Raw genomic sequence first — 20,550 nt, forward strand, 5'->3', positions numbered from 1 at the left:
AGGGAAGCAGGTTGCGGTATGTGTAAGAGATGTACAGTGTGTGAATTTTACTCTGAGAACTTCACCAAAACTATGCAGAAGGATTTAGCCTCATTGCGGATTCCCAGTTGCACCACTAACACTCCCACTGAAGGGGCAGGAAGGGCTCAGGGAATATCTCTCACGGTTCAAATTGGCACATGGGAGGCCAATGAGTCCCATGTTATAGGCTATAGCTCAGAGTGGTCTCAAGACAGTTACGGCTAGCCCTCTGCCTGTGGGACAGCAGAGACAAAGTCGGCAAAGGGAGGACACTGTTGCGTCATGGTGCACTGCCAAACAGTGTTGACAGATAAGCTGTTGCGCACAAAGATGCCACAAATGCGTAAAGCTGCCTACTGGCATATCAGCAAATACATTTAAGGGAAAAAAAGGGGCAGAAAGTCAACTCAGGCAGAGATGGAGCAAAATTCACGGAGAATTCTTTTCAAGTGCGCACCCGGTGATCACTTTTAATTGCTGCTAATCTGTGCCAGCTTGGGACACCATATCCAGGTTTCACACTACACTGACGGCACAGCTCAGGTTTCTATCCCTGAGGGCAGGCCATGTGCCAAACAATCTGACTGCAGATCAGATGTCTGGAGATTTCACAACTCAGCAGGCCGCACTCCCAAGTAGCTAAATGATGGTACTTGGCACTCTGTGGAGAGAATAAATGTTCTCTGGTCTTTATGAGTCAAGGGAGGCCAGCAAAACTGTTCTGATCAAGTACTTCTAAGATTTTATTTGCAAAGAGCATTTGGGTGCATGTGTAATGTGCGGATGCGTCAATGTTTATGTGCATTTATGATAAGTGTAGAGATGCATTTACAGTACGCGTAGGCACATTCATGCAACTATCAACTATCCATTCACAAAAATGTTTGGTAGTACAAAACAGTGCATTACATTGGGTTCTCTTTAGACATTAGACATTCTGAAAATCCAATGTAGTTTTTAAAGTGGACATCATCACTGTATCAGTCAAAAATTGGTTTAGTGCCATTTTTTTTCTGTGTTTTAGACTTTCCACCAGTAGATACCGTGCGATCACTATTCTACAGCTTTCCGGAACAAAGAGATGCTCATGGTAACATTTGCATTGAGTTTGCCCAAACCCTGCCTGCCTTCTCAGCGTGATGCTATACAGCGGTGAAGCAGTAAGGCTCGTTGGAAGGAAGCCATTAAAAACCAGCGGCGGAGAGAGAGAGAGGGAGAGCGAGAGAGACTGGATAGAGTGACAGAGACTGAAGACTTCTATTATCAGCGGGGCTTCTTCTAAATGGAACTATCTAGCAGCCTTGTCCCCTCTCTCCGCTCACTGCTGTTCAGCCTTGAGGCACGAATTGGTGAGAGGGAAGGGGAGGGGGGTGGACGCTGTGAGCGGCGTTAATACAGACCATATCAGACACACACAAACACAATGTGTGTGCGCAACATTGATATAATTTAAAAGGCACCCTTATTAATGCACAGAAACATATGCTCAAACTGACTCAAGGTTGGAATTTACTGAAAGACTTAACTAATCCGAAAGCCTTTCGCACATCTCTTTGCATCAAAGCCTTTGTTAAGACTTAGCTGAGGAAATATAACTTTTAACTGTATGTGTACCATTAAAGTACCCAGGAAAAGCCTAGCAGAGTGCCTGTTGATCCTGTATATTTACAAAGCGTGGATCCCAACAAGACCAGTGTGCTCTGATAGATCACTTCCACTGGCCTCAACATGCACTGCCCATGTAAGTCCAAAGATTTGAGAAAGCGTGTCATTGGATACAAAATCAGTATCCGCCCCTGAGTGCAGGATGAGTCGTCAACATTTTTAAATCAACTTTCAGGACTTAACGACTTAAAACCATGAAGAATGAAGAACAAAGCATCTGTCTCGATATTGAGATATACTGATAGATGTGTGACATACAGTGCAAGGCATCATATGGAATGCTTAAAGGTACATTTTTTTTTTTTAGTCACGTTTGCTCGCATGCATCCACAGCATACGTTGAGTGTGCACGAGTGTATCGTTACAGTCTGAGAGCTCTGTCCTGATTCTTTTAAGCGTGAAGACCCTGTGGGCTGAATAACCCCTTTTCTCCCACTCCAGCCCTTCTCTTCTTCTGTTTCATTTCGTGGCTTGTCAGAAGAGTACCGCAATTACCTTGCAGGACAGCGAAGAGACAGCTCTGTCGTTAGCGACAGGGCCGTACTTAACTCTGTTTTAAAGCTCTCTGAGAGGACCCCATACTGTGCACGCTCAATATCTTCTGCTTGTCAAAAAACTTCACTAACAGCTCAGTCGAATCATATTTCTCGGGCAAAAACAAAAAAAAATATCAGCAGTAAACGCCCCTCTTTTCAGTCAGCCTTGCCTTATATTTCAGTTTTAGCAAGAAATTCAGTATTTTGCGAGTAAATCTATTTATAATGCAGTAATAATGATATTATATAATTAGCAGGGCATGTCAAAATCATCATCATCATCATCATCATCATTAATCTGATTAAAAAATGTAATGTAATTAACCCATCTGCAGCGCAGAATGACTCTGAACATCTCTGGCAATGCATTTCAGGCGGATTGTCCAAGTAGAGTTACTGTTGTGCACGTGCAAATGGGCAGTGGATCCGGTAGTGACAGGCACCAGACCCAACCAATAAAGATGGAAGACACTAAACAGCACCTTGGTCCTCTCAATCTCTGTACAAAAAATAAATAAGACAGAACAGTCGACTGACATACAGTATTATGCACACTCTGCAGGAAGGAGTTTTCTTTTCACCGAAGCACTGAAATACTGTACGCTAGTCTGTTACCACTTCGGCTAACATGTCACCCAGCTTGTGAGAAACCAACACAAGGACTAGCTGGCAATCCTGCTTTCAAATATCTGGCCAATCCTCAAACCACTGTTCTGTGTGAAAGACTGTAACATGTTAAACAAGAAGTGGTCAGCTGTCCTCTTGGACAATGTCAACAAGTTAGTTTGTCTTAGTAACAGCTGACAAAGGAGCAATATGGCCACATCGATGTGGATAAATGATTGTTTAAAAAATAAGACAAAAAGTAGTTTAAAATTGTTTTGTTGTAACTGCTGAAGGTGTTTAATAAACTTTTTAAGTGCATATATATACGTGCATGTATATATTAATTTCTTTCTAGAGTCTGTTTGCTCAAGCAAAATGAAACGAGACTAATATGGATTAAAAATGAATGATATATTCATTGATATACGATATGATATATATTAATCGCAATTAATCAAAATTAATCCACTGCAACCCTGTGATTACCCTCCGATTAAAATTTGAGTCACTTATAGTAAGCACTTATACTTACTTATGATTGGTAATCAATACCCATTCTCACTTTCTCTAGATTATTGTGTTTGAGAAAGACTTTAATGCAGTAGCTCCCAAATGGGGTCTTGTCTGGTCTGAGCTCATCATCAGTTTTCACCTTTTTAATCAGTCACCAGTTTTTAAGACGTATTGGTCACGTCTCCCTACATGTACGATGCAGGTCTTAAAGAAATCCGGCACCGTGTCAGAGCTCTGGTGTGGGCGGTTCTTGGATAGAAGTGGGGTTTTAATGGATCATTTGGTAGACAGATAAATAGACCACACTCAAAAGTGACTTTAAAAAGTCCCTCATAGCCACATGAGGGCATTAGTCCACTGCTCTCCAGTGCACATTATGCATCGGAACACAGGTTCATGAAATTGTGAACAAAGCATGGTGCGAAACCAAGATCAAATGGCCTGATTGTCCAGCAACATATTTGCAGAATAATATGACGTGTGTGTGTGTCTGCGTGTTTAATACACTACCTTCCTCTCAGGCCAGTTATACTTGGCAAAGATGGCATCGTATGTATCCACTGCCCCATCTGTCACCAACATAATAGCCTGGCTGCACTCACTACCCCTCCCAGTCTCGTTGAACTGGAGACAGAGAGACACAGAGAGGGAGACAGTTGCCGCATGTGGAAAAACAAAACAAAGCAAAAAACACATGTTCTGTCCAAATTTCGAAATTACTTACTAAACATTTAACCAGGTTTGTTCTGATTACAGTTTTTAATATACACTGATCAGGCATAACATTATGACCACCTTCCTAATATTGTGTAGGACCCCTTTGTGCTGCCAGAACAGCTGTGACTCATCAGAGAATTGACATGGGCCTTCTGAGGGTGGTAAGATAATGTTGTTAGCGGGGGTATTCGGGTCTTATGGGTTGAGGGTTGGGGATGGGGATGGTTGCTGGTATCAAGCAGTGTTGTTGCTATGGGGTGGGGGTGCCTGGTCTGGTCTAGGTGGGTGCTACATGTCTAAGTAACATCCACATGAATGGCAGGTTAAAAAATTTCCCAGCTCCTGTCAGTGGTTTTAATGTTATGGCTGATCAACTTTACATGACTTACCAACACAACATGGAAGCTAACTGCAAGCTAGTGTAAAAACAGTAGCGTGCATACAACTACACACACATGCACACCGGGTAAAATGACCTCTAACATGAGAGTGCATTAACAACAAAAAAACAGAGATCCTTTTGCAGCATGTCTATGCGGTTCTTACTTTGATAGATACATGTTGTTATAATCATGTAGAATGGCAAGTGTGTGTGTGTGTTTGTGCATTTGCGTGCACGCTTTTGATTAATTCCTTGTTCATAATGAGGAGATGTTGGACCAGTAACCTGAGTCATCAAGTGCCTTGTTTACTCATTTTTTGCATGATTCTGTTTACTTAGCTATTAATTACAGCCCTTAATTAATTTTGGGCATAATGACGTGTCCGTGTTTGTGCATGTGTGTCTGCGTGCCGGAGGGTGATCGCGCACGAGTCTGTTACTTACGTCACCGAGAAGATTGAAGGCCTCGGTCAGAGCGATGTCTAACATACCAATGCCTTGAGCAAACAGCTTGTCGAGGTGTTCGCGGAAATGCTGGGAAAATAAAGTTTGGGGAGGGAGCGTTACGATCACGGTGACATGAGGACAGAATAAGTGGGGCACAGCGTACTATAGAAACCTAAGTTCAGGACAGGGGAAAACTGTAATGGGGAAAAAAAAGATGTAAATGTATTGTTAAAGATTGTATTTGGGCTTAAACCAGATGATAACATTTAACGGAATCTGATTCATCGTCATTTATGTGTGAGCAGAGACTGCACCAATGGTCTAATTGCCTCTTTAATTTAGCCCTGAGCCAGTTTCGTGGCAAACTACCACATTATCTTGGAGTGAAATGCCACAGACTGACTGAAAAGAAAAATATAATGACCAGTTTTCCCTTCCCCTCGCTATGGTTGACAATTATTCAGTTGTGTGCATCTACGCACATTTATTTGCGTGTTTCTGTTCATAGGTGGGACTGTGCCGCAAAGGGCAATTGTTTAATGTTCAATGAGTTTAATGTTGTCTGCAGCCCAACAAGTCTTGTGTGCATATTTCATTATTTGCATTGGTCTTGAGGCAACACACACACAGCAACGCATTATTCAGTCTCATCTATTTATAGTTATTTAGATCCTATCATTGACATTTGGAGCCTGGAACCAACCATTTTCACCTGTAGTTAGCAGCCCCTCCCACTTCTATATGCTACGTGCGAAAACAGAGGCCCAGAACTACACCACACCTACATTATCTTCACCCAAGTTGCTTTTATCTCTCTCTTCTTCTCTCCCTTTCCTTTCGCTACTCCTAAAGTCGCCTCCTCCACTCTTCTGTTCCTTGCTGATGAGAAGAGGGAAAGTCTCTGAACACACAGCGGGGGGAGACTGAACAACATAAGGCCATATCAGCGCTTGATCACTTGGGAGCAAACACGCACAGAAACGCGGGGCATAAGCACAGTGCGCAAATAAAGAGGCGCACAAAAACCTCCAGTGTCCCTGACAACACCTCCGTAAAGCAAAAACAAATAAACAAACAAACAAACAAAAAAAAAATGCAACCTTTTCCATGTATGCGGATAAAAAGGTTAATCGGTTTCAATGAAAGGCCGAACCCCGGAGCATAGCAAACTTTACCTATTGCGTATGCCTGCTTGTGAGTTAAGATCTTAAGAGTTTTTTTTTTTTTTTTCCCTCGGCACAGCGGGCTACGTTCAATCTCTGGCGCAGCAGTGTGCTAAAGTGGCCGATTGAAAATGTGGGTGCGTGCGCCCGTGTGAATGCAGCGCCGAATGTGCCCAGCCTTTTGTTCTGCACCGCAAGGCTCTGAAATGTGCATTGGACGTCAAGCACTTCAGCGGCACAGACACATTTTTATTCTGTCACAGCAGTCCGCTTAAAGAAGCCCGGCTGCTGGGATATATATAAAGTAAATATGAATATAACAAATGAACAAAAATATCTTAAATTGCAGCTTGCTACAGCTTAAGATTTTGATTTCTTTTGTAAGTAATTCATATCCACATGGGGGCAGATGGAGGTCTGATAAAAGCATGAAAAAAAAAGGAGAAAGGGAGTTGATTTTGCTGAGCAAAAAGAGTGAGTAATGCGTGCAGATATGAGTAGGATAAGCCTGTTTCAAATCAGAAAGCATTGTAGTGATTAACAAGTGATTGATAAGTATTTTGAATTGACTTGATTACAGCTCGGATGGTACAGCAATTCCCAAAAAAAAAAAAAAATAAATAAAAATATGTGCTCAGGAATAATGGGTTTGGAAAGTTATGTACTGTGCTAATTCAGTTGAAAAGCAGTTAAAGTTCAGAGCTGCTAAGACCTAAAGATCAACTCTTCATTCTTAGTGGGTGCCTCGAAAATAGTGTATTTTACTGCACTAAATCTCATTTGTTTCCTTTATTGTTGTTAAATTATTCCTGATCAGCTGTCCATCTGTAACAGGCGCCATAACACCACCAACCTAAAGGACTGCTCTTTAAGTTCTAAAGAGATCATGTCGACAATTTCCCATTAAGACTTTACAAAATACTGCACAAGTGAGGAGTAATGAGACAGGATGGATGCCACCTTTTAAATACAAGTCGAGTCAAATTGAATCTTCATAAATTGTATTTCTGACCCCGTTAAAAGAACAGACTTTGGAAAGGCATATCAGTAAGTTTGACAGCCACTTCCTGCCCTCAGTGGAAGTAAAAGACATTAACCTTATCTACTGTTGCAGAATGCCTTCCGCACTTAGCCGGCTGACTCACACTACATTAAACTACCATCTGGAATTAAAAAGCACAATGCTAATCCATATGCATAAGTGTGCACTCCCTGAGAAGTAAACAGAAGCTAACTTAATCACCAACTGGAACACGCACAGAGTTCTGCAGCTCTAGCACAAGGCGCGTAAACAGTAGACCATGCGTTTGCTAGTAAACAGCTCAAAAGCCCAAAAGATTCACACTGGACTATGATGGGTCGGTAATTATGTGTTTACATTGAATTAAACAGAATTTTTAGTGGGCGATCAAACGTTGCAATCTATGGCGTTGACTGCAGAGACTCTGTGATGAAAGAGGGGATTTTCTGTAAAATCAGTAGAAGCAGGGATTTGTTTTCAGGTCATCTCAATGAAAATATCTTGAATCGATTCCCCACATACACATAAAGACATTTGGACACATTGCATTACCTTACGCCTAAGTGGTAGTAAGCAACCCTTTGCATTGACAAAAGAGCACAAACCACTGAAGTTAAATCATCTTCTTTCCTTATTAGGTCTTTAATACATAAATCTGTATTTTGGAAGGTGAAAGTTGGATGTGGCTCCTTTAACAGTGACTTTAAACATGCCACCCTGAACCCAAAATCCCCATTTTGCTGTTGCGTATCACCTGTAATAGATGATTTTTTTTTCCTTCTACTACTACACTTAAACTCAGGCACAAATATTCACTGATGACTTGCAACAGACTGTAAAGAGAGAAAACAATAGGAGAAAAGGAAGGAAATACTTACGTCTTTGTTGGTGACGTCCGCTTGCACCAGAGTTCCATTCAGGCACGGTTCCACATAATGCAATTCCTCGTTGTACTGGAGGAACACAAAGGGAATAATTCGTCATTTTTAATTACTTTAAATTGGTTCTGTATAGAACCGTTTAATGTTCAAAAACACGCAGACTAGATGTTGGAAACTCATCTTGATGAACGGCACACACACACACACACGTATGCGCGCGCTGCACACATTGTACAGTACATAATGTACCCAGAGCCTGTCATCCTGTGATAATGCTCCCCATTTAATGCATCAATGTGAATTAGGCTTCAAAGTCCAAGACAGACAATGGAAGTGTGTTCTTCCAAAGCCAGTAATTCTGCACTAATCTCTGTATGTGAATATATGTGTGTGCAACACAAAACAAACTTTCACTAAATGATATTCTCTCAAATGTGTACATAATTTATTCAACCACTGCAAACTTTCATTTAGATTTTAAAAAAACAAAAAAAACAAAAAAAAAACAGCGTGTGTGCTACAAAGTAAAAGTGACATATTAATAAATAACACAAATAAAAAAATGACAAGAGAAACAGATGAGGCAAATTGAAATGTCACCCTAAAGAGGGTCCAGGGAAAACAATACATTTCCGCCGGATAGCCAAATCCTATTTTTCTCTATTTTTCTGCGGAGCTATTTTGAATTGGCATGATTAGGATATTAAATGATAATGAAAACTTTGTTTGGTGGAGAAAGCGACTGGAAACGAGTTGCTATGTTTTGAAGTGAAATGACATCAGAAGGTTCGCGAGCGCACATACACACGTTCCGCACAGAATCAGACTGAAATGTGATAACAATAGTTTATGTGCCTGAGGCGGCATCCAATCACAACTGTCTCTTTTGCATTTCAAATCTTCATTTAGACGCCTCCTAATTGGTAGTGAGCGTGACAAGAGAGAAAGCTTATTCGTTCCAGTATTGCAGAGGAGAAGACGTGCTGTGTTTTGTATTACAGTCTTATCTTTTTTTTTTGGGGGGGGTAAATATACAGTGATCAGGCATAACATTATGACCATATTCCTAATATAGTGTGGCTCTCCCCTGTGCTTCCAAAACAGTGCTGGCTCTTCAGAGAATGGACAAGGGGCTTCTGATCCTGTGGTACCTGACAACAGAACATTGTTAGTGGGGGTCTTTGGGTCCTGTGGGTTCCTGTGCATCCCACAGATACCTGATCAGTTTTGGACCTAGTGAATTTGGTGGCCAGGTGAATTTTTTGTGTTCTTTTTGAGTTGTTCATAAACGGTTTTTGTGTGTAGGGTCTGTGTCGGGTCAGTCTGTATCCTGCTGCCATCCATTAGTGTCATTGCTATGGGGTGGGGATGCCTGGTCTGGTCGAGGTGGCTGGTACATGTCTAAGTAACATCCATATAAATGCCAGGTCCAAAAGTTTCCCAGCAGAACATTGTATTGTCACAAGATGGTGAATGTTATTTACTTGAACTGGTTTTAATGTTATGGCTGATCGGTGTAAATACACGATTGTTACACGCTCTGTGAGAAGCCAAATTTGTTCTGTGTCCTCGGGCTACAACAACAAGTACCAAGTACGTTCTGGCCAGGTCATTTTAAACTTCATGAAAAACTGAAGCCCTCTTAGGGCCCTCTGCTTACAGCAGCATACGTCACACCCGCTAAGTATTGTTGGAGATGAGGAGAAGCACTCATAGTTTTCGTATTTCTGTCAGTCGTTGTGATGACCATGTTCATTGGATCATGTCGTTCATTCAGCATGCACCCACACACAGTATGCTGATCTATACCCAGGTGAGATTAGTGGTCACACAGAGAATATTAGCATCTGGGGGCTCACAGAGTTGCCGCTAGCATTTTGTTTTTCTGCATCAACCATGCCCACTTCCAATTTTTGACCAATTACAGAATCAGAATCAGCTGACGTGTCGATGGCAAGCTGTGAGAACTTAGTACGTAACAGCCTGTGTGTGGCTATGCTCATCCAAAGCTTTTTAAGGTTTTAAGTTCCTCTTTCAAAACTGTACACACACGTATGTGAACTTACTGCAATGATGTTAAAAAAATCATCATCTCCAAGAGTGTCCAGTATGGAGGAAACAGTCTGCCTGGCGATAGTCAGTCTGAGGCCTTTCATGCTGCCACTGACATCCACCAGGATCACCACGTCCTTCGGAGAGGTTGCGGCCTGGATGTACCACTTCCGGTTACGGCAGTCAAAGGCTATGACTCCATGCTCATCTGGCTTCCACTTGATTCCTTTAAAAGTATCAGATATCAAAAATAAACAACTGAACTGTAATAGTGCTGGAGCTGCATTTTTATAGATTCACTTGACCCAAATCTGTTTTTTTCCTCACTATTACAGGGGCTGTATATATATTCATGTAGATAGAGATGTCTTCCGCAATCCTGTACAATGGAGGTGACTCTGGCGCTGAGAAATACACTGAACAATCCACAGAACACACAGTCAGCTATTTGCACGGGGATTATTTCTTTAGTGAAAAGAAAACAGGATTTAAAAATTTGAATTTAAAGTAGGAACCTTAAACATTTCAGTAGGTTGCTACGATGACACCTGCAGTTACTGCTGGTAACATTGCCAGTTTTAATAAAGAAGTCTCGGGTAATTGGCCTTTTTCAATCATTTCGCGAGTAATCACATTTTAGATTGTAGGCTGCACACAGCATGAATCTACCACCAGCACGGCACAGTGAAATGAGTCGTTTACCTTGGTGAGTAGATGGAAATGTGCAGTCTGTCATCTGCAGCTCTTCATCTAATAGCTCACTGCAATAGAGGGTATGCACGTGACGTCACAGCAAGTGGACATTTCTGTGGTTACGGCCACTGAGTGACAAAAAAATGACAGTTGAGCACGGAGGATAGCAGCATTAATTTGAACCGTGGGCTTTAATACCGTCTAAATTGTAAAATTAATTTTAAAAAATGTGAAGAGCTGTTGCGACTGATTAGAGATTTGAAAAGCATTTGCAGATGTATTTTTACAGATATCTGGTAAAGAAAAGAGAAGTAAATGGATCTCTGCATTAGAAGAAACAACTGGAATCTAGCCACTGAAATCTGGCGTTCACATTTAGTGTCAGGTAATATTAACTTAAGCTGTATTTTTTGATGAAGTCATATCTTAAGTTACGGTCTGGAGGGCTGTCAGATAAGTTTGTCGATGTTGTTGTTTTGGCATAGTTTCAGCCAGCAGTGACTATTTCAGTTCCAAAAATAAATAACAATAAAACACTAAACAGACTTTTTATGATTACTCCTTGTCATCCTTTTAACAGACGCTACAGTATTGTATGTTAGCCATACAATACTGTAGCTTCTCAGTAAACCTCTTAGCATTGGCATTTTTTATTAAGCTACACTTATCATAACTCAAATGACCTAAAACTGACTTAAACTAACTGAAACTAATGCTAATCCACTTTTTCCAAATAGTTTGTATGGATCATTGTTGAGCCCAATTGCCCTTAATTTGATCCGATAATCCACAATTCCCCGGTCTGGCTGTATTTACTGCTACATTTCACCATGGTTTTGCCACTCAGGGGGGAGTGGCCCCAGGCGGCAGTGACGTCAATGTATACCCTCTATATTTAAAACTGATCAGCTGTCAAAAAACAACAACGACTCATTTTGTAGAAGCATTTTTGATGACAAAACACATGATAAGAGTAAGGTCCAGTTTTTCCAGGCAAATGCAGAACTGCAGCGACCGTTTATTTAGCACTCTGTATTAACTGTATGCCAGATGTAGAAGGAGGCAAAGCATAGTTACAGAAACCTTATATGCAAAATACATGAATAAAAGAGAAAACACCATCTATTTTCTCATATCCACTGCTACACTGCTACAATGTGTACTCACCATTTTCTTAATTATCCAGTCCACTTCATCTATTTATCCAGTCTACTTCATCTATTTCAAATGTTTTTAATCCATTTTCTTCACCCACTCTTTAATCTCTACAAACTCTGCCCTTGTCTCTCCTTACCCCCCTCTCTCTTCTTCTATCCTCTCTCCCCCGTTCTCCTCTCTGCCATCCTGTTAGCCTCCAGTCTCTAGCTGTCAGTCACTGAAGATTCCCACACACCCGCTGTTCTGCTCTAAGAAGACAGCGACTTAATTACACACACACACACACACACACACACACACACACACACACTTCTACAGTCATGCAGCACACATCCCGCCTCACAACACACAAACACTTACCTGGGTACTGCCTGAAAAAGCCCTTGGCGCTGCCGAAGTACTGCCATATGAGTGATGGGTCTCTCTCAAAGTTATCCACGAACACTTTGTTCAAGGCCTCAGACCAGTACACTCCATTCACAATTGCAGAGTCTAAAAAGTAAATAAAGAAAAACAGAGGGGGGAAGACACATAGAGAGAAGGATTGAAGTTAACAGTGGTCCAAGAGGTTAGGATTCTCCTCCGCCTTTTCATTCAGTCGTATCTTAGAATGCCCACAGATCTCTATCAGGACCTATTCATTACAGAAAGATAAGCAAAAACAGTAGACACACAAAAGAGAACAGGAATAAGGGGAGACTGTAGACTGTTCTGCTCTAAACAAAACAAACAAAAAAAAGGCAAAACACAATAACATATTCGGTTAAAATTGAATTCAGACTTGAATCTAAATCCTTGTGACAGCTGTTTTACGTGAAAGAATATTTAGAAAATGGTTATAAACAGCTTCTTGATGTGGTAGTTACTAGTAGCAAACAGTGCTACCGTGCAGTAGCTGCTGTTTGGTCACTTTGTATTTGTTCCTCAGGGGAGCACTCACCTCACTGAGGCTTAGTGATGTCTGGGCCGTAGATCCCACCAGTACACTTAAAACACTCTCTGCTGGAGATAGCTAGTGAACCAGATAGAGCTAAAGACATCAACAGAAACTGAGATTATAAAGTGGTGGGGTTTATTCTACCGGTGTCAAAGAAAATATTCATATCTAGGCCTGTCACGATAACAAATTTAGCTGGACGATATATTGTCACACAAATTATTGCCGATAAACGATATTATCGTCAGCATTATTTTGAGACCATTTTTCCACTTATGTAACGATAATATGGCATAATAATGTAAGTGCGCCCCTTTCAAAAGCAATAAACTTTCATTTATTTATTATCAAGAGTATTTAACAATGCAATTGGAAAACTTTAAAATATCCTAAATACCATTTTGCCCTGTTTCGTTTATATTTAGCCTTCTATTGGACCAATATACAGAATTGATAATCTCTAAGTTTCTTGCTTTAGTAACGTCATGTCATTCGTCTTGCCATGGCTGATACCCGTCCAAGATGCAACGTCTTGTTTTATTGCTAATATCTATGCGTATACATAATGTTGATGGTTTCTATAGCAGTGGCGCCATAACGATCGCATTAAGAAGTGTCTTGAATAAGCTGGGAGGACATTGAAGGCCTCGGTGGAAAATGCCCGTCACTGTACTGCATATATATGCATGTGAATCTACACAATACGGGCATTACTTGCAAAGGTGTTTGCATATAATTCCAAACAAACTCCATATCCAATTATTGGAGCTTCTTTTCAATTTGCAGGCCGACAGTCATGAGAATACTGGTTAGCGGCCAGACAGCCAAGCTTATTATAGGCGGCTGGTTCAGAAGAAGGGCGGGGAAGATCGAAACAGAAAAGGATGAAGAGACAGACAGACACAAACATACAGCAAGACAGATACACAATAGCCTTTAGAGAAAGAAAGAAAAAAAAGACAGGCAGAAAATGACAGAGGAACCGTCAGACAGACAGACGAGTACCAAACGGACAGAGAGGAGGAAAAGTAGATAACAGATTTCCCCATCATCTCCCATGCTGGCAACATTGTTCTGCTGTCAACAGTCATGCCAATAAGCCGTGATTGAATTATTCTTCTTGAAGCTAGCACACTGAAGTCCGCTCTTGATAGTAAACACCCATCCACCTCTATGGAGTGGAGTGGAGAGAGGGGGTTGAATTAGATCCAGGCTCCATTTACACAACAATACAGTCACTTCTGGCGCACTTTGAGTGTCTATTACAATCTCAACTCATCATAATGAGGGAGTGGGTACGGCCTCTGCTTTCCCCATAAGCTGCCATTTAAATTCATCTCCACCTCTGCACTTCTTCTTCTTTTTTTTTCTTTTTTTACTTCAGAGCTGTTCGATTTGTGAATATTGACCCGAGCAGTGCACTCGGAATAAAAACTATGATTAGAAAGTGTGTACTGTAGTATGAGGGGTGACCAGAGAAATCTGAAATCATGTGATGCACAGTGTTTATATCACTAGGTCGCCTCCAATAGTAAGAGTTTAATGAGAAGAGCAAGACGGCATCACTAGAAACGATGGGTCTGCTGGATGAATTGACCTGCTGCGAATGTGATCGCGGATTCAGTGCATGGATAGAACATACTCGTGTCATGTAGCTGCATAAAAAAAATGATGTTTTGGTTGCATTGTGAGGTTGGAAGATGGATGTCTGAGGTGAGGCGCTCCTCCTGCGATTAATCTCCAGGGGCAAGAAGCTCCCTCTGGTACCGTGGACTTAAACTACAATTCATCACGGCTGACGCAAAAACAATTTATGAAGTGAACGCGCCACAGCCAGCTCTTCAGCAACATAAAGAACAACTCCAGGTGACATTGATTGGCTTGCGGGGAAAAGAGATTTTCGTCCTTCGTCAGAAAACTGTGGTCTACTGGAATACCACTTTAACTCCTCACTGTGGGAAAGTCTTGTCTTACAATGATAAGAAAAAAAATCAGTGTGAAATAAGCCTTCAGACTCATGAATGTGTTGCTAAAGCTGCGCTTCATATTGGATCTTTTCATCCGTAGCCCAACGCCTACCCTACATTGTTTTTCAGCACAGTTGTATTTTCTGCCGGAACACCTGGTGGTTTTCTGGCTGAAAGTGAATGATATGCATGAAAATATCAATTATATGCAAGTGGCGCTGCCCTGTGATGAAAGGAGCATTAAGAAACTAAAAATACCATATTAGACATGCAAACATTTGCGACACTGTTCAAAGGGCGACTTTGAGTTTCCAGAGAAGTAATTTTTATTACTTCCCCTGAACAAAGCCTGAAGATCTAAACCTCTTAAAGATATGTGCGCGAGCCCGCATGTGTGAGTGATTCGACTAATTTGCCTGTGAATCAAATCAAAATTACTCTTCCTCTCTCGGTATCGGCCTCTCAGCCTGCCAGCCTCACTTTGCTAGCACTTCCATTCATTTCACTTCATTCACTCTCCTCCTGACACTCCCGCTCGCCTTCCCCCTCTCCTCTTTTTTTCTCCCTACCTAGCTGCAATTAATATGTTGCTCAGACCCCTCCATCAGTCTGACTTAACCTACTTTCTTTCTCATTTGCTTTCGCTCTCTTTTCTTCACTCTCTCCGTGTAATTCCTTCGCCTCCGGTAGCTGGGTTAAGCCGACATGACATTCACTCCGTCCGCCGAGCACTGCACAAGGCCATGGCTTCCACCGGTTGGACTTGAGTGGATGGTAAATTGGCGCAAGTCTAATTATTTAACTGATAATTAAGTCAGTGTGTGGCAGGGATGATCCGAGGAGTTACAGTTAATGAGCTCAAATCCTACGTGCAGCAGTGCACACGTGATAACTCCCTTAGACAAGTGTTGCGGTTGTATTTCGTGGTGTTAAACGTACCTTTGTTGTACATGTTGGTGGGCACCTGGACAACGCTGAGGCTGAGGTTGACTGACAGGTTGTTAAAGTGGTCATTGGGTTGCAGGATAAATTCTCCTCCCAGCTCCACGCTGTTCCCCTCCTCGTCCGCCTCATTGATCAGCACCGCATTAAAGTATTCATACTGGAAGGAAAGAGTGAGGAGGAGACACAAAGTGAGGCACGGACACACCTTTAGATCACCGAAGCTGTCGTTTCAAATCAACTGTTTCACTTTCAGTGTATTCAAATCGCTGAATCATGCCATCAATGCATTGCCAATACATTGAAGGTCTGGGTCACTTAAGCGCTGAGTCAGGGAGTAGATTTTGTACCGAAGTAATCTGACTCCTTGGATCATCCCAGACGTGCACGACGTCGGAAAGCTGCTGAGCAGACGAATCTCTCCTCAAGCCTGTGCACTCTCCTTTCGTAGCTAGATGCTGCATGTGGTGCTCTGCCTCCAGTGTATTTTTAGTGCTGTGCACACCGAGGAGAATATTAATAAATCATAGAGCCGGATAAATATAGAGCACGTGGCTCTTCACATCCCAGAAGGCTCTGCGGTACCTTGCAGGGCGATGGCTGAAAAGGCTACAGCTGATGCAGAACAAAAGACAACAAATTCTACTCAAGTGACCGACAGATTCCGTGCGTGCTTTGCATGTTTACATATAACTGAATTAAGCAGGCAGATACAGCTGAAACCGTCTATCTACTGTCAGGGGTGCACCGTCAAGACAGGCAAACCAAGCCACTGTTTGGAGCCCAGGGCCAAAAAAAATAAATGAGACAAGGGTCCACCAGATGGCTTCTTCTGGAATACTTTACAATGTCAACTATAAAACCTCTTAAAACTTATAAAGGCCCCACAGTGCATCAACATTACCAAACAAGCCTCTCTAGGGTCCCACTTCTATCTACCCTATAAGAGATTTGTGAGTTTGGACTAGGACATAGAATCACCACAGTTTACAGTTAAAAGGTCTAGTTTATCTATTTTAATACAAAATGCTCAACATCTAGATTTCAGTCTTCAAAATTTACAATACAAATGTGGTCACACCACACACAAGCTGCAGAAGCGCAGGTACCTATATTTATAAAGTTGGCCTATAAAACTCCTTGTCCAAGTCAAAAGTAATGTAGGGTATGTCTACCGTTCAGCCGCAACATTATGACCACTGACAGGGGAAGTGAGTGAACATCGACCACCTTGTGACAATTCAGTGTTCTGCTGGGAAACTTTTGGACCTGGCATTCATGCGGATGTTACTTAGACCAGACCAGGCACCCCCACCCCAATAGCAATGACACTCCTTGACGGCAGCAGCCATCCCCAGCAGAATGCAGCCCGACACAATCACACACAAAGTTTAGGAACAACTCAAAAAAACACAAAAGGTGCTACAAAATATTAGGAAGTTGGTCATAATGTTATGCCTGATCAGTGTTTAGCTTATATAAGTGTGGACACAGAAAGCCTAATTTTACTTTCATGATGTCTGTAATCAACACTTTCAAATGTCATAATTATTAAATGTTCAAAACAACCCACCCTTACGCAGGTGCTTAGCATAGCGAGCGCTGCTCAACACTGGATAACGGAGAAAAACTTCCTCATCAACAAATATACCTCACTGTTCTCACTGTCAATAGAAATGGCAGTGGCACACTCCCGCGTGCAGGTGAGCAGTGGTGATTAAATGGCTTAAGGCCACATTGATTTCTCGTGTAATCACCAAGAGAATAGGGTTTGAAACGGACCTGTGAGAAGAATGAATTCCCATTCCCCAGAGTCTAACGCAGCGCCTCTGAACATGCTTTGTCATTCAGATGGACAGACACTTTCTGAGGCTTGGTGGAACTGAAAAGACTGCACAGTCATATAAAGAGTGAATCTTTGTGGAGAAAAACAGATGTGAGTACACGTCTTAAAACCGCCATAATGTTGCCTATTCATCACCAAATAGTCCTGACACAACCACTTAGACCTGAGAAGTAAGTCATTGTCCCACAATTGCATTGGACTTTTTTTTTCTCACCACTGTAGCTTCACTATTCCAGCACCAGTAACCTTCATGTGGATTAAATCTTTTTTTTTTCCAGAAGAAGCATCATCATCCCTTCAGCACAGTGCAAAACACAGATAAAGCCATCAATTACGCTGGCAAACGCAGTTCCTATCGGTGTAATTAATCAGGCCTGATTAGACTTGTTAGCCTTTTATCAAGGGTAGGACCGCCATTTCAAGGTGAGGGGAGCACAGCATATTTGCGCCTATATTTTCTCTCCTATTTTTTTTTACCGTCTATCCCTGCGTGGGCCTGAGAGGGAACAATCCTATTAGCTAATTTCACTTACATGGTAAAAAAAAAATAATTATTAAAGAGTTGTTGGGGAGCTTCAAAAGAGTTTCTCCAGTCAGCGTTTAGCAAAGACATTAGTATGCAACTCAGTTTTTGGTCTTGACCCACCACTTTGATCCACATTGACCTTTATGATGTTTGGGATACCAGCCATTTTGTTACAGTTTTATTTAAGTTAACAGAATTCAAATGACTGAACTTTGGCAAGGACTTTTTGTTTTTATTTCAGTTTTGCTGTGTTGCTCTGTTGAATCACTTTAAATTGCTCTTTTAAGGGTACAAGGAGGTGAGAGGAAAATTTCACTCTTCAACATGGAGATTTTGACCATAGGTTTTTATTCATATTGCAATTCTTCAAGAAAGAAAGGTTTGTATAGAAAAGGGAGCGTTTAGTGCAAACAAAATTCAACAAAAAGATGAAGAGACGTGAGAACATGAGGAGAAAGGACAAAATAAAGATCATACGCAGAACACAATACAATGACCCAGTACAATATAAAAGGCGGCCCTTTTGGAATTTTTGTAGTGCACAGTGAAAGTCTTTGTTTTTGAAGCGGTTTCTGAAAGAAAAATGTGTCAAAATCTACTGTAAACTAAGGCTTTCTTATTCGAGAGATTAGACACCGGCAGAGTCCAAAACGTGAGCTAAAACCGAACGCTCTATGTAGGAAAACGCTTAATGATATTCCTGCTTCAGTGTCATAGTGACCGGCCTTAGTTAAACCTCAACACGTAGGACTGAATCTTGAGTGTCAGTTTCCGAGATGTGTTACAGTACAGACAGTACTATGTGCCGCTAAAAGGGAATTTTAGATGAACAATCGCTGAATGGAATAATTTATCTAAGAAGTATCTTACAGAGTCATCTCAGCAAATCATTAAAGGACAATAGGAGTGTATATTTTGACAATAATCCACAAAATTATACAAAATACATACATTTCCAATGCAACACCTGGCTACCACATCCAAGATGTTGTTGTCTGCATCAAAACCACTTGTGTGTTGATACTGTGGTGCCTTTTCCTGTTCACATAAATGTTCTCATCCACACTTGGAGCGATGATCCTAACATGTGTACCGTTGATTGCACCGACTGCTCCAGGGAAGCCAGCTATTTGGATGAATGCAGGGGTTCTGCTGAATTACACGGAAGTCAATGAAAAGCATGGCAAGGCTGGGGAGGAGTAAGGGCCATCACTGCTTCCATAACAATTCTGCTAATCGATGAAAGTGATGACTTTTAATTCCGACGTGAAAGCTTTACTGCGTTACTGGTGAGATGACGCCCCTTATTAAATCCGTGACATAGACAATACCCGTTCTGTCCAAACAATATCGTTTGATCAGCTGCCCGTCGTCAAAAACGCCAAAACGTGATTCTACTCACATCTGCACACCATGTCATCCTCTACTGGCAACTCCTAACCACTTAGGACACCTCTGGAGACCTCTTAAATATCTGGAGGAGTGGGAGACTTGAGAAGCTGATAAATAGCTGATGATAAAGTTTAAGAGCAGGACCAAATTCCACAAATTCTCAACACTTAAAACTTGCATTTTAAGACTAAAATGGCACTCTAAGACACTTGATAAACATGGACCCAGAACTTTCAACTGAAACATGCAGCTACTGAAACTTCTTAGACTTTAGCTACTTCTTAGCTTCATTCCATTATTTTTATAATTCCTTCTTCCAAGAGTTTCACAAACAAAAACAAAAAAGAACCTCCTTGTAAAGTATGTAATGACCAAACTAGAGCCAAGTCGAGCCTAGACTTTTGCCAACAAGAGAGAAATTCATTGCAGAGGTTCTTCTAAAGCAAGCGGGCAGATGCTGCTCAATGCCACTTTGAGGCAGAGAAATAACCTCACACGTTGAGTGCATGAAGTTAAAACCAGGACACACCAATCACACCAATTTACACACTCACACGGTACACAAGGCAGAGCCACAGCACCTGCAGCAGACAAGGCCCCATTGTGTCTCCACTCTGTTCCCTTTCTGCCATTGTCTCGTTTGTACCTGCTCTAGTGTTCTCTTTCTCTCACACTTCCTCCCTCTCCTTCTCAACCTGATTTATCCCTTTCCATTTCTGGCCCAGCCTGTTCCCTTCGACCCATTGTTCACTTACTGTCTCCAGTCCTCATCAAGCTTCTCGCCACAGTCTAGTATTCCTTTACATTGGTTTCTCCCTACAACCTTGCAGGTTGTGCCCTTGTTCAATCTGTACCTGTGAGATAAATATTGACCCTTCGTTTCAGTTGAAACACACAGTTTATTTGTAAAAACTTGAACTGTTACTTTTTTCACTTTGTCTTAACACACATTTCTTTCCATTATAAACTACCACTGATCAGCCACAACATTAAAACCACTGACAAGAGAAGTAAATAACAACATAACCTTTAGGAACAACCTAAAACAAAAAACATGTAAAACAGCACACGGTATTTGACCTGAC

The 20,550-nt window shown here is 41.5% G+C and overlaps 1 protein-coding gene across 2 annotated transcripts in view; it reads right to left on the reverse strand.

Moving 5' to 3' along the window:
* LOC125013968 (voltage-dependent calcium channel subunit alpha-2/delta-3-like) overlaps positions 1-20,550 on the reverse strand; it is a 119,413-nt gene that overhangs the window by 48,733 nt on the left and 50,130 nt on the right. For both annotated transcript variants that reach the window (XM_047594951.1, XM_047594943.1), the window contains exons 5-10: positions 15,699-15,861; positions 12,216-12,347; positions 10,019-10,230; positions 7,950-8,024; positions 4,885-4,974; positions 3,852-3,965 (exon numbers count right to left, since the gene is read on the reverse strand). In XM_047594951.1, coding sequence (XP_047450907.1) covers positions 3,852-3,965; positions 4,885-4,974; positions 7,950-8,024; positions 10,019-10,230; positions 12,216-12,347; positions 15,699-15,861 — 786 coding nt within the window. The remainder of the gene's footprint in view (positions 1-3,851; positions 3,966-4,884; positions 4,975-7,949; positions 8,025-10,018; positions 10,231-12,215; positions 12,348-15,698; positions 15,862-20,550) is intronic.

This window comes from Mugil cephalus, chromosome 1 (genome assembly GCF_022458985.1).
Source record: "Mugil cephalus isolate CIBA_MC_2020 chromosome 1, CIBA_Mcephalus_1.1, whole genome shotgun sequence".
Classification (NCBI taxonomy): domain Eukaryota; kingdom Metazoa; phylum Chordata; class Actinopteri; order Mugiliformes; family Mugilidae; genus Mugil; species Mugil cephalus.